Source organism: Cebus imitator, unplaced genomic scaffold (genome assembly GCF_001604975.1).
Source record: "Cebus imitator isolate Cc_AM_T3 unplaced genomic scaffold, Cebus_imitator-1.0 Scaffold486, whole genome shotgun sequence".
In the NCBI taxonomy this organism is placed as follows: Eukaryota; Metazoa; Chordata; class Mammalia; order Primates; family Cebidae; genus Cebus; species Cebus imitator.
The window spans coordinates 441,813-454,335 of record NW_016107801.1 but is presented as its reverse complement, the minus strand read 5'-3'; the positions used below and the strand labels follow the sequence as shown (position 1 = coordinate 454,335).

The following is a 12,523-nucleotide window of genomic DNA, read 5'->3' as shown; positions in this document are numbered from 1 at the left end:
TCCCCCTCCTCCCCCTTCCTCCTCCTCCTTCCTTCCTTTTCCTCCCCTTCTCCCTCCCCTCCTCCTCCCTCTCCTCCTCTTCCTCTGAGGCTGGGTGTGCTTTCCCTTTCCCTATAGAAATGGTCATTTGGGGCAGGGAGAAGCACAGCAAAGGCTGCTCTGTGCCTTGAAAGGGCTGTTGCCCTTGGCAATAGGGAGGCCACCACCTGGCCCTGTTCTGCAGAAGCCACCTTGGCAGGGGCAGCACACACTCGCCCCCAGGCCCCCCGTCAGTGTGGTTGGGAAGCCGGGGTCTGAGATCCCTCGCTGCCCAAGCAAAGTGGAATATTAGCTGGGCAGGGACACACGAGTCCACAGCTGCTGCAGGTAAATCACATTAGGCGAGGATTAGCTTAATTGATGAGAGCCATTTTGGAGCGGGAATGTCTCAGGGCAGTGTTTCACATCTGACCTGATCTAGCCGAGACAAGGTACGCCGTAGACGCAGGGCAAAAAGAGAGAGACACCAACCTCCTTTCCACCTGGCGGGAAGTGTTCTGCTTCTCCGGGTGACTCTGGACATGAAAACTGGCGTTTGTGTGACCTAAAATCATATACACAGATGTGCAGCCAGCTAGAGCTCTTCCCACAGTTGACGCCATCTCAGTAGGACTCGATGGAAACATGATATGCCGCCTTAATTAAGGTGTACATGCATTTTAATTAGAAGCCCAGCCCAGATGTAAATGAATAGGCGGAATTCACGGCCTCGCCGCCTGGAAACTGCCCGCGCTGTGTCTCTGTCTTCCCGTCCTTTTTGTGCTAATGTTTTCCCTTGATGTGCCCCTGCATGAGGCAAGAACTCATTCTCTTTTAAAAACGATACATTAAATAGATGAAATGGCCAGCTAATGAAGTTATAAATCTGTATCCTAAATAAAATAGTAGCAGGCCTGATCCCGTTGAGGTGGAATGAGCCGATGGCGCTCGTCAGAGGCAGGTGGACATTCTGTCCTTGCATCTGGCTGGTCATCATGAATTACTCTGGAGAGAGAGAGAGAGATGTTGACCTGTCTGACCAAAATGCGTTTATGTCTCTCAGACAGCACTCCCTTCTCTGCGGCCGACAGACTCCTTCAGAGGGGGGTGTCTTCAGCAGCTGGGAGGTAGCTCGTCCTGGTAAATGTTGTTGACACACACATCTCTCTGAGTTTCCAATTTTGGGGCGCTGCGGCTCTGGGGGAAGAAAAGCAAGCGCTTGCCTTGACTGTGCTAAACTACGTTTAAAAAATTCCAACAGAAACTGTGATGAGGGAATCTCAGTAACTCTTAAAGCAGTTCATTTTGACTGGCTCGAACGTGACAGTGGGATTTCTCCAAGTGACCGTGTGCATATGTGTTTCCTAATGGCTGTCTGTCTCAGGCAGGCTAGTGAGCTAGTTCTTCAACGGTATTTCATTTTCTTACTTGCAGGGCTAACTTAAAAGAGTTTTTTCAATGCTGCAGTGACTGAAGAGGCAGTCCACTCCCATGTAACCATGAAAGAGAGCCAGAGAGCTTTTTGCACCATGCATTTTTACTATCATTTTCCAACACTTAGCACCATTTCACTAAGGAACCTTGAATACAACCAGGATCCTCCTTTGCATGCGACTGTAGCTGCATTTTATGAATAGTTTGAACCCTTGTCAATGCATTTTTTGAAAAAGAAAGAAAAAAAAAAACTTCGTGTATGTGACTCAAAGCATGTAACCTTAAGATGTTGCATTCTAAACTGACAATAAAGACCTTTCCCAAATATGTTGGTGTTCTGAGGACTGTTTAATATGCTCTTCTAACTCATTTGGACCAGAATAAATAAGCCTGTAAATAAAGCGGGAACATACACACTTTCCCTCACCTAGGGAGAAGCCAGGCCAAGGCAGGGTGTGAGAGTTCTTGCATGCATCGCACTGAACCAGCTTATTTTAACCTTGCAGGCAATAAAAGCGAAAATGGATGAACTTAGGCCTTTGATACCTGTGTTGGAAGAGTACAAGGCCGATGCCAAATTGGTATTGCAGTTTAAAGAGGAGGTCCAGAATCTGACGTCAGTGCTTAACGAGCTGCAAGAGGAAATTGGCGCCTATGACTACGATGAACTTCAGAGCAGAGTGTCCAATCTTGAAGAAAGGCTCCGTGCATGCATGCAAAAACTAGGTAGGCCCAGTACCCTGCGGGATGTGGCGCTGCACTGCCCACCTTCCGGCACACGCGCAGGCTTAGGGAGTGGTGCTGAAGTGGACAGCGCCAGCCTGGCTTCGCGAGGCATTGGCTGCGTTAGGGCTCCTGGCCAGGGCTACCTTGAGAGACAGCAGAGGAGGAGCGCAGGCCTAGGGCACCGTTCAGAGCCGCGTCTCGCGCAGAGGCCACAGACCCCACTGAGCCACACATCTGGAAAGAAATAGCATACCATCTGGCGTACCGTGTGTGTGTGTGTGCGTGTGCGTGTGCGTGTGCCTGCGCACGTGCGTTTAAGACACCAGTTTAATAGGGATGGAAATACACATCTCAGATTCCTCCGGACTGAGAAGGAGGTCTGGTGGAGCTCCTGAAATACTGAATCATGCATAGTTTGAATAATAAGGGGAACAAAATTTAATTGCATCACACTAGAGCTGCCATTCACAGCACAGGAAGGAGTCCCCCTACACAGCCTGGAAGGGGAGGAGCCTCAGAGCGAATGAGCCCCTTCCTTGGTGTGTCTTCTAAGAAAGACCCCCGGTGTGGGATGACCTGTTCAGATTCTTATTTCCGATTGATTATCCATTCACCTTATCAACTTTCCAGTTAATTACTAGGAGAAATCTTAACACATGAGTCTCTGAGTCTACTTTTAAATAGTACATTTCAAATCCCAATTTCACTTTTAGTTTTTCTTAAGAAATATTAGCCGTCCCTCCTTGCCAGCTGTTTTTTTTTGATACCACAAAGGTGGTTGTTTTCCTACTACCTACTTTTTAGGGTAACTTAGGGTGATTTCTGCCTCATGCAGTTTATCTCAGGCTTTATCTGATGTCCTTAACTCGGTCACCTTTTTATTTCTCCCCTCCCTTCCCCACACCCACACTCCAAGTGCCTTATTATAAAACTAAAACATCCAAAAAGAACGCTTTTTAAAATCTCTGATGGTTAGGTGAAAGACAGAGAATATTCAAGGGGAAAGGTGAGAGCCAAACCCTTTTGTTTCCCAGGGTTCCCACTCTAGGTGATTTTTAAATGCCGTTCTAGGTGTCCTCGGTGGGTGCACAAAGCTTTAAGTTCCCCAGTTCCAAAACAGAGACGCTGAGACGTGCCAGGAGTGGTAGAACTGGTCTGTTTTGGTGTGTGCACGCTGGCTGTGTCCCATGGGGGTCGCTAACTGCATTCTTCAGCTCCGTGCTCCAAGGTGCCCAGCCCTGGTGTGACCATGGCTGGGTGACCTCAGACAGTCCCAGGCGGGGGGTCTGCACCACATGGCCTCTACCGTGGCTTCCCAATTTGACTTTCTAGGAGTGGGTGTGACTGCTTGGCTTTCTAGGCGTTGGTGTGAGTGTTGATGCTGACAGAGCTGTGCTAACGGTCAGGGGGCGATGTGACTGTTTCCATTGGGTATTATCTTCGGGCTGCTACCTGTGATGACATTGAGTGACCTCACGGTTTCCGCCCTCTCCAGGCCCTCCAGACACTCCCACTGAGGGGTCTCCCTCGGCCTCCGAAGGACCCAGTGGCAGGGTCTTGTTGTTGTTACTTATTTCTGCATGAGCAGCGTCTGTCCCCTGGTATAGACAGGGCACATCATGGAGAAATGCAGAGAAAACCTCCACATTTTCCAATCGAGGAATCAAGGGAGCAAAGTGGGGATTTGGAGTAAAAAGTTGCAAATGGTGAGAAGCCAAGGGCCTTTCCAAGAGACACCACCCCTCCCGGGCGAGCTGGCCTTCCCATCTGCGCCTGGCCTATTTTTAGTAGCTGGGTGAGTCTACCTTGTGGCTTATGATCTTGGGTCTTGTGCAGGAGATCACATGGCTGCCCTTGGGTTGCTAGCACCTTGATTTGGGAGGAAAGAGAGATGGTTACCAGGACTCCAGGGGCCCTCTTGTTCCCACCCTTGGAGCGCAGCTGCCTGCTTTCACCTCTGCGTTGAATTCTTTCTTTGGAAGGTCTGCCACACACAGGCAGAGCTGCTGAATCAGAGCATCTGCAGGTGGGGCCCTGGTGTCTGCCTGTAGCCGGCACCCAGCTAATCTTGATGCCACAGCCAACTGAGCTTCCCGTTAGAGGAGGCAGCTTCGCAAGGTAGTAAGCGCCACTCGATAGCAGTGTGACTCCCCCAAGGCATTTACCCTCTCGAGTTTCCGCTGCCTCCTCATCTGTAAAATGGTGCAGGGAGTCCCCGGACGCTGGGGTAATTCATGGAATGATAATTCGTGGAAGGTATTCAGATCCTGATCTCAGCACTGGGTCCAGCAGAGGAGGTGCTGGTAGGCAGGTGGTAGCTGGCTGATAACTGGATAGGTAGTTAGATAAATGATTGATTGATTGAATGATAGATGATTAATAGACACGCAGATAGAAAGATTTAGCAGCTGCTGATCTTCCTCCTCCCTCTTCCCAGGCTTCCGTTCAAGCTCAGTAACTTAAGCACCAAATTAATATCTTGCAGTTGCTTAATTTAGCTTCATTTTAGCCTTGCAAATAGGCACCCATCTCAGGACGGTCCTGGCAGCCTGTTTCCTTGCTGGGAGGTTGCCGAGGAGACCAGCCTTCTGTTCAGTGGAGCCAGCACACACTGCTGGCTGTCCCAGGTGGGCAGGGCTTCTGTGACACATGGCATCCAGCAGTGGGCACGTCCCAGGTAGGCATGGCTTCTGTGAGACATAGCATCCAGTAATAGGCACATCCCAGGTAGGCAGGGCTTCTGAGAGACATGGCATCTAGTAGTGGGCACGTCCCAGGTGGGCATGGCTTCTGTGAGACATAGCATCCAGTAATGGGCACATCCCAGGTAGGCAGGGCTTCTGTGACACATGGCATACAGTAGTGGGCACGTCCCAGGAGGGCAGGGCTTCTGCGAGACATGGCATCCAGTAGTGGGCACGTCCCAGGAGGGCAGGGCTTCTGAGAGACATGGCATCCAGCAGTGGGCAAGTCCCAGGTGGGCATGGCTTCTGAGAGACATGGCATCCAGTAGTGGGCACGTCCCAGGTGGGCATGGCTTCTGAGAGACACGGCATCCAGTAGTGGGCACGTCCCAGGTGGGCAGGGCTTCTGTGAGACACGGCATCCAGTAGTGGGCACATCCCAGGAGGGCAGGGCTTCTGTGAGACATGGCATCTGCAGTGGGCAGTTTTCCCCCCTGTCCCGGACCCCATGTTTCTTGGTGTGCCTGCTGCACCTGGCACTGTGAGGCCTGACTGCAGGCTCCATGGTCTAGTGAGCAGGGTCCAGGCTCCCTTCTTGGGGAAAGGCTGGGGGAGAGGCTCTCCCGAAGTCTTTCCAATCGGCTCCCTCCTTGCTTCTCACTTCTTCTAGTCACTGTTGCTGTGACAATTCCTGAACCCAGAACTTATTCAGAAACACAGAAAACAAGGACTGGGGCTCCGTTGGCTTTCTGCTTCCAATTCTTTTAATGCGTTATGTTAATGTGTTTCCTTCTTTTAATGCATTATATTAATGCGTTTCCTTCTTTTAATGCATTATACGATTTTCCCAATGGCCCAGCTGGAAACTTGAATCTGAACCTCTCCTCTCAGGCATCCTTTGGAAGGGAGGCAGTTTCTCACTTCCCCTGGAGCAAGACTTGTTGCCAGGTAAGGGGAGAGGCAGAGCTGCCCCGTACCCCTGGCCTCATCCTCTGGGTGTGGGGCTTCCTGTCGGGGGGAGCCTGCAGAGTCAGATGCCCCAGCAGCGAAGCTGAGCAAAGCCAGAAGCACAAGGGTCCATGCAGGGTGCCGCTCTACCCATGAACCTCTCGGGCCGTGTCCTGTGCCTGTTGGCCTCAGGCCTCTGTGGTCCTCTCTATAAATAAGGGGGCAGCTGATTTTAAGTGTTCCTCCCAGATATACCATCCTGGAAGTCTGCCCATAAAGCCTTCTTTTGTTTCCTTTTTTCCCCCTCAAAGGGTAAGAAGGAAGCCCTCAGACACCCATAAGCACAGACAGTCCGGGCTTCAGGCTCAATTGGGGTCTCTTTGTTCCATTGAACACAGCTTATCAAAGCCCACCAGCTCTGGCTTCAGACTCCCCTGCCAGTGGCCGGGAGCTGGGCCTGCCTGGGCATCTAGGTTCACGCAAGTCCAGCTGCAGGCCCCTGTCCCAGCTCAGCTCATGGTCAGGACGTAGCGCTTGGCTGTGGCATCATACCCTACACTCTGTCCTGGGGGAGATGAGTCTGAAGGCTCCCACTTGTTCCCTGACCCTGAGATGCAAGAAAGGGTCTGCCAGGCAGAGAGAGCAGCTGTCTCCCCAGCCCTGGGCCCTGAATGGAGCTAGCCAGCCACTGTCGCCAGCACATGTGGTGCGTCCAAGGATGCAGAGTTAAGCCCTTGCCAGTGGATTCTGAAGGAAAACCCGCTAGAATGACGGGGCAGGAAATGAGCCGAAATCTAAAGTGTGGTCAGAAGCCCGGACTGAGTGGGGTCCAGGTGACCAGGGCCCCTCCCAGGAAGTTCTCCAGGTGACAGGCAGTGAGAGTGTCCTGGAGGCCCGCCCTTCCCTGCCGTGAGAGGAGGAGGGTCTGCCGTGACCCTTTTCTCAGTGGCCGCCCACCCCAGGCCCTGGGTGTGATCTCGAGGCCTGGCGGGGATGCTGCGTGGTCCGCAGCTTCCTTCATCTGCATCTTGGACATTGGTTTGTCCAAGTTCCCAGCTTTGCAGATGTGGTTAGGACATGGTGCTTGGTGTCCAGCTTGTCTTCCTGGATTGCAGGCAGTAAAAAGCTGGGACCAAGGAGGATAGGCTGAGAGGACGCCGGCAGGCCAGGAACCCGGTCAGCCCGCTTCGGGCACTCAGCCTCCTGGCCGGGGTCTCAGGGTTGCCTGAGAATCCTGTCTCCGAACTGAGGTCCTCGGTGGGCTTCTCCCCGGGCCTGTTCTGAGATCGCTCAGGCTGCTGCTCAGAAGTGGCCTCCTTCTGGGAATAGCAGGAGGCAGATCGTCTCATCCGCAGGGGCATCAGCTTGTCCAGGCTCCCGGCCTTACACATCGCCCCTGCCTTGCACAGCGCCCGCCTTCTGAGCCCATCCTGGGCCCTCAAGTTCCAGTCCCTCCAGCTGAGCATGCCGGCCCTCCCTGCCCGGGCCTTCCTGGGAGATGGAGCCCGTTTGGGCCATTTTCTGAGCCTCCAGTGGTGCAGGAAGCCCAGCCAGCCCTCCTGCCTCTCCCCTCCTCTCCCCTCCTTGTGGGTGCATCCTGAGTGCTCGTGACTACAGAGGGGCGCTCTCCTGGACTGGATGTGCCAAGATTCTGCCGAGGCTCTGCCGTGGGCTTTTTTAGATCCTGTCAGTTCCTGAGGTCTTGGCAGAAGCGGTCTAGATGGAGAACCAAAAATAACTCCCTGACTCAAGGAGGGCAGGTGGCCTCCAGCCCCAGGGGCCCTGGGAGCTGTGCCTGCAGCCAGCAGTTGGAAGAGCTGGGTGCAGATCCAGCCCCGCCCTCCCTGCCCTCGCTAAGCCAGGATTTTAAGGCTCATCTCAAGGGGTCACTTTTGCCTTTAAAAGAGGGAGCTGGAGAGGGTGATGCTCAGCCCTGAGCCAGTGGGAGAGGGAGGAGGGAGCCCCTGGCCCAGGCAGGTGAGCCTGGGGCAGAGCCGTCCTCTGGAGAGCAGACCTGCGAGGTCCAGGGTGGGCGGGATGAAGACCATCCAACCTGGACTCACCTTTTCTGCACATCCTCAGTCTGAAGCTCCACGATGCCTCCTGACCTATGTGGGGCTCTGACTCTGTGGCAGGTGCTGCCCCGGAAGCTCTGTGGTGGTCCCTGCCCTAATTCCCACAGCAGCCTTCCAAGGGGGCACTGTCGTTATTACCCCATCTGCAGATAGGCAGAGGAAGAACAGAGCATCCCCCAGGGAAGAGTCACCCTCCCCCCACCCCGACTGTTCCTGCCACTGAGGTGCAGAGTGAAGCCTTAGGCTGAGGAGGCTTTTCTGAGCAATGAGCAATTCACTCATTCATTCTGTACAAATGCCCAGGCTGAGTTTTGGGGGAGACAGGGTGAGTACAGGAAACTTCTTCCCTTGGGCAGTAAGACCCAGACATTCCATGGCAGCCCCAGGAGATGTATGGTGGGAGGGAGGGTGGAGCTCCACGCAGGCCAGGTGGGCGGAGTGAAGGAGGGACATGTCTTTAAGGCAGAGGCGTCAGTTTGGGGCAAGCCAGTGAAGATGGGTGGGGAGGCGGGGCTGGGGCTGGCATGCAGGTAGAGGGACAGCTGAAGCAGTGTTGCGTGGCCAGCAGGGCGGGGGCTCGGGCAAGGCGGCAGAGCGGAGCCCGGCGCTGACCTGCCGTCTCTGGCCTCTGCCGGCTGCCTGCAAGGTGGAGGGCAGACACCTGGTCTCCTGGTAGGTCATCCGGCCAGGAGCAGCCTGCTGTACATATGGGACTGGGCGTTCAAGTGGGTCAGCATCACGGAAAACCCCGTGTGTTGACTAAGGAGGGTGAAGTGGCCAGAGCCCGAGTGACAGCCCAGCGTGGGGCCACCGCCCCTCTAGGCTTCTCCTTCAGGACAACTAACAGAACCGCGGCGTGGGGAGCCCTCCCGGGGCATTCCCAGGGCCACAACGCTGTCTTAGGGGACAGCAGGGAGGACTGGAGGGGGCTGTGGAGGGCTTCTCCCGGCACCCAGTGCCAAGAGAGCTACTATCTCCCCCAAAGTCCAGGGACCCGCAGCAGCCAGAGGGTGAGGGGTGAGCCCAGCCATGGCTCCTGCCTCCCACCCCCTGCTCCTCCAGGTACCAGAGCCTTAGTGAAGCCGCCCTGAGCCCCCCACCCCCACCCCGGAGTTGCACAGGGGTGAAAAGCTGGGCCGGGTCTCCTGGCAGGGGAGCCTCTCGTGAGACTTCCCAGAGCCCCCATGTTATTTCTCGTCCCTGTGGACTCCAGTCAGCCATGGCCATCTCCTCTCCATCCCTTTCCTCTGCCTCTTCTCCCGCAGATGGGGAGCATGGTCCTGGCCCAGAGCCCGTGTGGACCATGGCTGAGCAGACCCTGGCAGCCTCTCACCCAGCCCCACTGCCGGGAAGCCTCCCGCCATGAGGGGACAGTGTAGACGTGGGAAAGCTCATAGCTCCTCTTGAAAGTGGGGACGGGGGAATAAGCACGGAGCGGGGGGGAGGCAGAGGGCTGTGACATTTCTTTTCCCAGGCTGCCGGAGCCTTGGAGCAGTGCAGCCTGACTCGATGGGAATTTGAGGGCAAACCCGGTCTTATTCTGCGGGCAGCGGGCCCTTCGTCTCTCAGAAAGCCCCTGTTACCCGAATGCACATTCTCCTGCAAACCCACAAAATCAGAGATACCTCCACACCAGGTGGGGCTGGGAGGGTCCATCTTTCTGGTCTCATGTGATGTTACTAGCAGGCACACTTGCCACTTCAGGTTGGGAGAGAGTGGGAGGCACCCCGAGACCTTCGCTGAGCATGGGAGTGGCCTGGCCTCGTCCCCCTGGGGCCAGCCTGGAGCCCGCCCCTCCCGGCTTGCCTACGGGATTATCCTGGCTGAGCCGAGGTCCGGGCACACTCACCCACAGTCTTCCCCACACACATGGATGGCCTCTGAATTCTGCAGACCACTGTGTACATGTGCCCGTGCGACCCCACCGAGGGTGCCACAAGACCTAGGAGGTCACTGGCAGGCTTGGCTGGGAAGGGCAGGGTGCAGGGGGCTTGCGGTGGAGGGGACCTTCCTCTGCCCTCCGCAGGGAAGCCACCGACTTCCCATCCAGGGTCTGTTAGAATCAGGGGCATTTGGCCCTTCAGAGGGTGGCTGAGGCGTGTGCGTTCTGGAAGAGCTGTGTGGCCGTGCAGACATGCCGGGTTCCGGGTAGGAGGAGGAGTTCCCAAGCAATGGGTGTGGAAGCCGTCCGGAGCCCTCGGGGTGTAGGGGGCTCCAGCTTCAGCCCAAATGACCAGGTGGCCGAGGTGTGTCCCTCTTCACCTCCACGGCCCTCTGTGAGGCGGGAGGGCTGTTGACGTCACATCCAGGGTCCTATCCACCCTGGTGCTTGGAATCCTGGCACTCCAGCCTGGGCTCCTCCCACAGACAGAAGCACCTGGTCCTCACCTGCGGGAAGGCGGCGATGGCCTTGGTCCTGGTCAGTTCTGGGGCGGCTGGTGGCGTTGCTGCTCCATCGTGGGACAGGGCCTGCCTGGGTGGAGTGTCTCGTGCTAGGTCTTACTGCCCCAAGCAGGCTGGGCTGTGCCAGGGTATGACCACTAATGCCCTTGGGGGTGGAGCTGCTGCTGGTCCCATTTCTACAAGAAGAAAACTGAGTCTTGGCAAACCTGATCCCCTCTCCTAGAGGTGCTGCTCCGGCACTCCCACCCCCAGGCCATGGGTCCAGCAGGCCCTTTGAGGAGGGGTGAAGCCCAGGAGGGCAGCCACCTGCCCATGGCTCTTCCCTGCCATCCTGGCCACAGCTGCTCTGTTTTGGGGAGGAGGTGGCTTCTCCGAGACTAGGGGTATAGTCTGTGAAAACAAGGGTGTGAGCAGCTTTCCACAGCACCCCAGACCCAGAGGGCAAGAGGAGGAAGGTGCGCTCTGAGCGGTCGAGGTCTGGGTGGCCACCGCGGGCTGGGGCCCCTGCCCTCCCCCTCCTGACCTGTGTGCTCTTTTCCAGCTTGCGGGAAGTTGACGGGCATCAGTGACCCTGTGACAGTCAAGACCTCTGGCTCGAGGTTCGGATCGTGGATGACAGACCCTCTTGCCCCCGAAGGCGATAACCGGGTGAGTGTTCCCTTATCTCACAGGGGGACATTTGGGCAAGGGTGCGCTCGGCCACCTGGTGGGCCCTGGGCATGGGTGCCAGCCACGCCCACCCTCCGAGGTCTGTGGACTGGGCAGCTTGGTGCCTGGGGGCGTTTGTTCCCGGAAGACTTTCGGGAGGGACCCAGGCCTCTGTGCAGATCCAGAGTCGTAGATCATGGGCTGGGGAGTGACCTGAGGATGATGGTGTACCATAACACGGTCGCAGATCCCTTCAAGGCCCCCTCCCTGGCCCCAGTTGGCTGGGCTGGTGCCCTGAGTCCGTTTCTCTGAAGCCGAAAACCAGCCCTGACTTTTCTGGTCCTTGCATCTGCTTCAGGAAGAGAATCCATTAGGCCTTTTTTGTTTTAATGACATCTCATTTGTATTTCATTTGCCATTCCTTTCATGGCTGATGGAGACTCATGTTCCTTTTGATTTAGGAAAGAGGCCATGTTCTTTTTTCCCAGGCTTTTCCACCCCCGGGTGAAACCTCAGAAAAGAGAGAAACAGGCACCATATTTGCCTTTATCTGGGGGGTTGGGTTTTACTGTTTGAGCCCCTTTGAAAAATGGGGAGGTGAGGGTAGCTGCCCGTCTGTGGGTGAGGCCCAGCCCCACACGGCCCCAGGACCCCAGACCCGGCCGTGGACGCCGGCAGCATGGGTATACCGCCTCCCTCCAAAGCAAGCACCCTCCAAAGGCTCTCGCTGGAGGAGGGAAGCTGTCTGGGCTTTGCTGTCCCTTGGTGATTTGCTAACCCACCTCTGGCTGCCAGAACGGGCAGCCCCGCAGTCAGGGGCGTGGCTCACCCAGCCTCCTTTTCTTCAGAGGTTCGCAGGTCGCTTAGAAAATAAACACTTAAAAACAAACAACCCAGCTCTGCCCTGGGCTGACTGAGAAAGGGCCTTTGAAATGTGAGATCCTCTAGGCTTTATCTGGAGTGGGTCTGATGGAAGGGATGCACCCAGCTGTCTCCCCATGGATTTCTGATCTCTTTGCCTCCTTCCTTCACCATTTCCACCATTTCAACACAATCTCATATTTAAAGCATGGGGGCACTGCCTCTGGCACAATCCCTCCTTCCAGGAAGACAGGTGGGGCGGGGCAAAGCCTGGCGGGCTTGCTGAAGCCTGGTGCGTTTGTCTTCATCCCCGGCCTCCCCTCTCACCACCCCTGAGCGGCCGCCATCCCTACCTGGAGGGGCTGGCCTGACTGCAGAGCTGGGATGCTACTGGGGTTGGATGCTTGTAGGGGAGAAGGTTTGTCTGTCCTGTTTTCTGAATCGTGACAGCTGATGCTTGGAAGTTTTCTAACATTGTAATTGTCTGTGAAGGCTCTGACCGCTCTTATAGTCCATACCCCACCTGGAAAACCCCACTTATGTTCAGAGTTAGGAACTTGCTTTTGCTACAGATGTTGGTGATAATGATCCAGATGCAGACGTGAAAACCAGGTGATGCCGGCAGGCACTGAGAAAGCAGGGCCAGGCGCCGTGGCTCACAGCTGTGGTCCCAGCACTGAGAAAGCAGGGCCGGGCGCCGTGGCTCACAGCTGTGGTCCCAGCACT

General features: G+C 55.8%; 1 protein-coding gene across 2 annotated transcripts in view; it reads left to right on the top strand.

The window, feature by feature from the left end:
- OLFM1 (olfactomedin 1) overlaps positions 1–12,523 on the top strand; it is a 44,958-nt gene that overhangs the window by 20,875 nt on the left and 11,560 nt on the right. For both annotated transcript variants that reach the window (XM_037732969.1, XM_017513073.2), the window contains exons 4-5: positions 1,959–2,178; positions 10,830–10,936. In XM_037732969.1, coding sequence (XP_037588897.1) covers positions 1,959–2,178; positions 10,830–10,936 — 327 coding nt within the window. The remainder of the gene's footprint in view (positions 1–1,958; positions 2,179–10,829; positions 10,937–12,523) is intronic.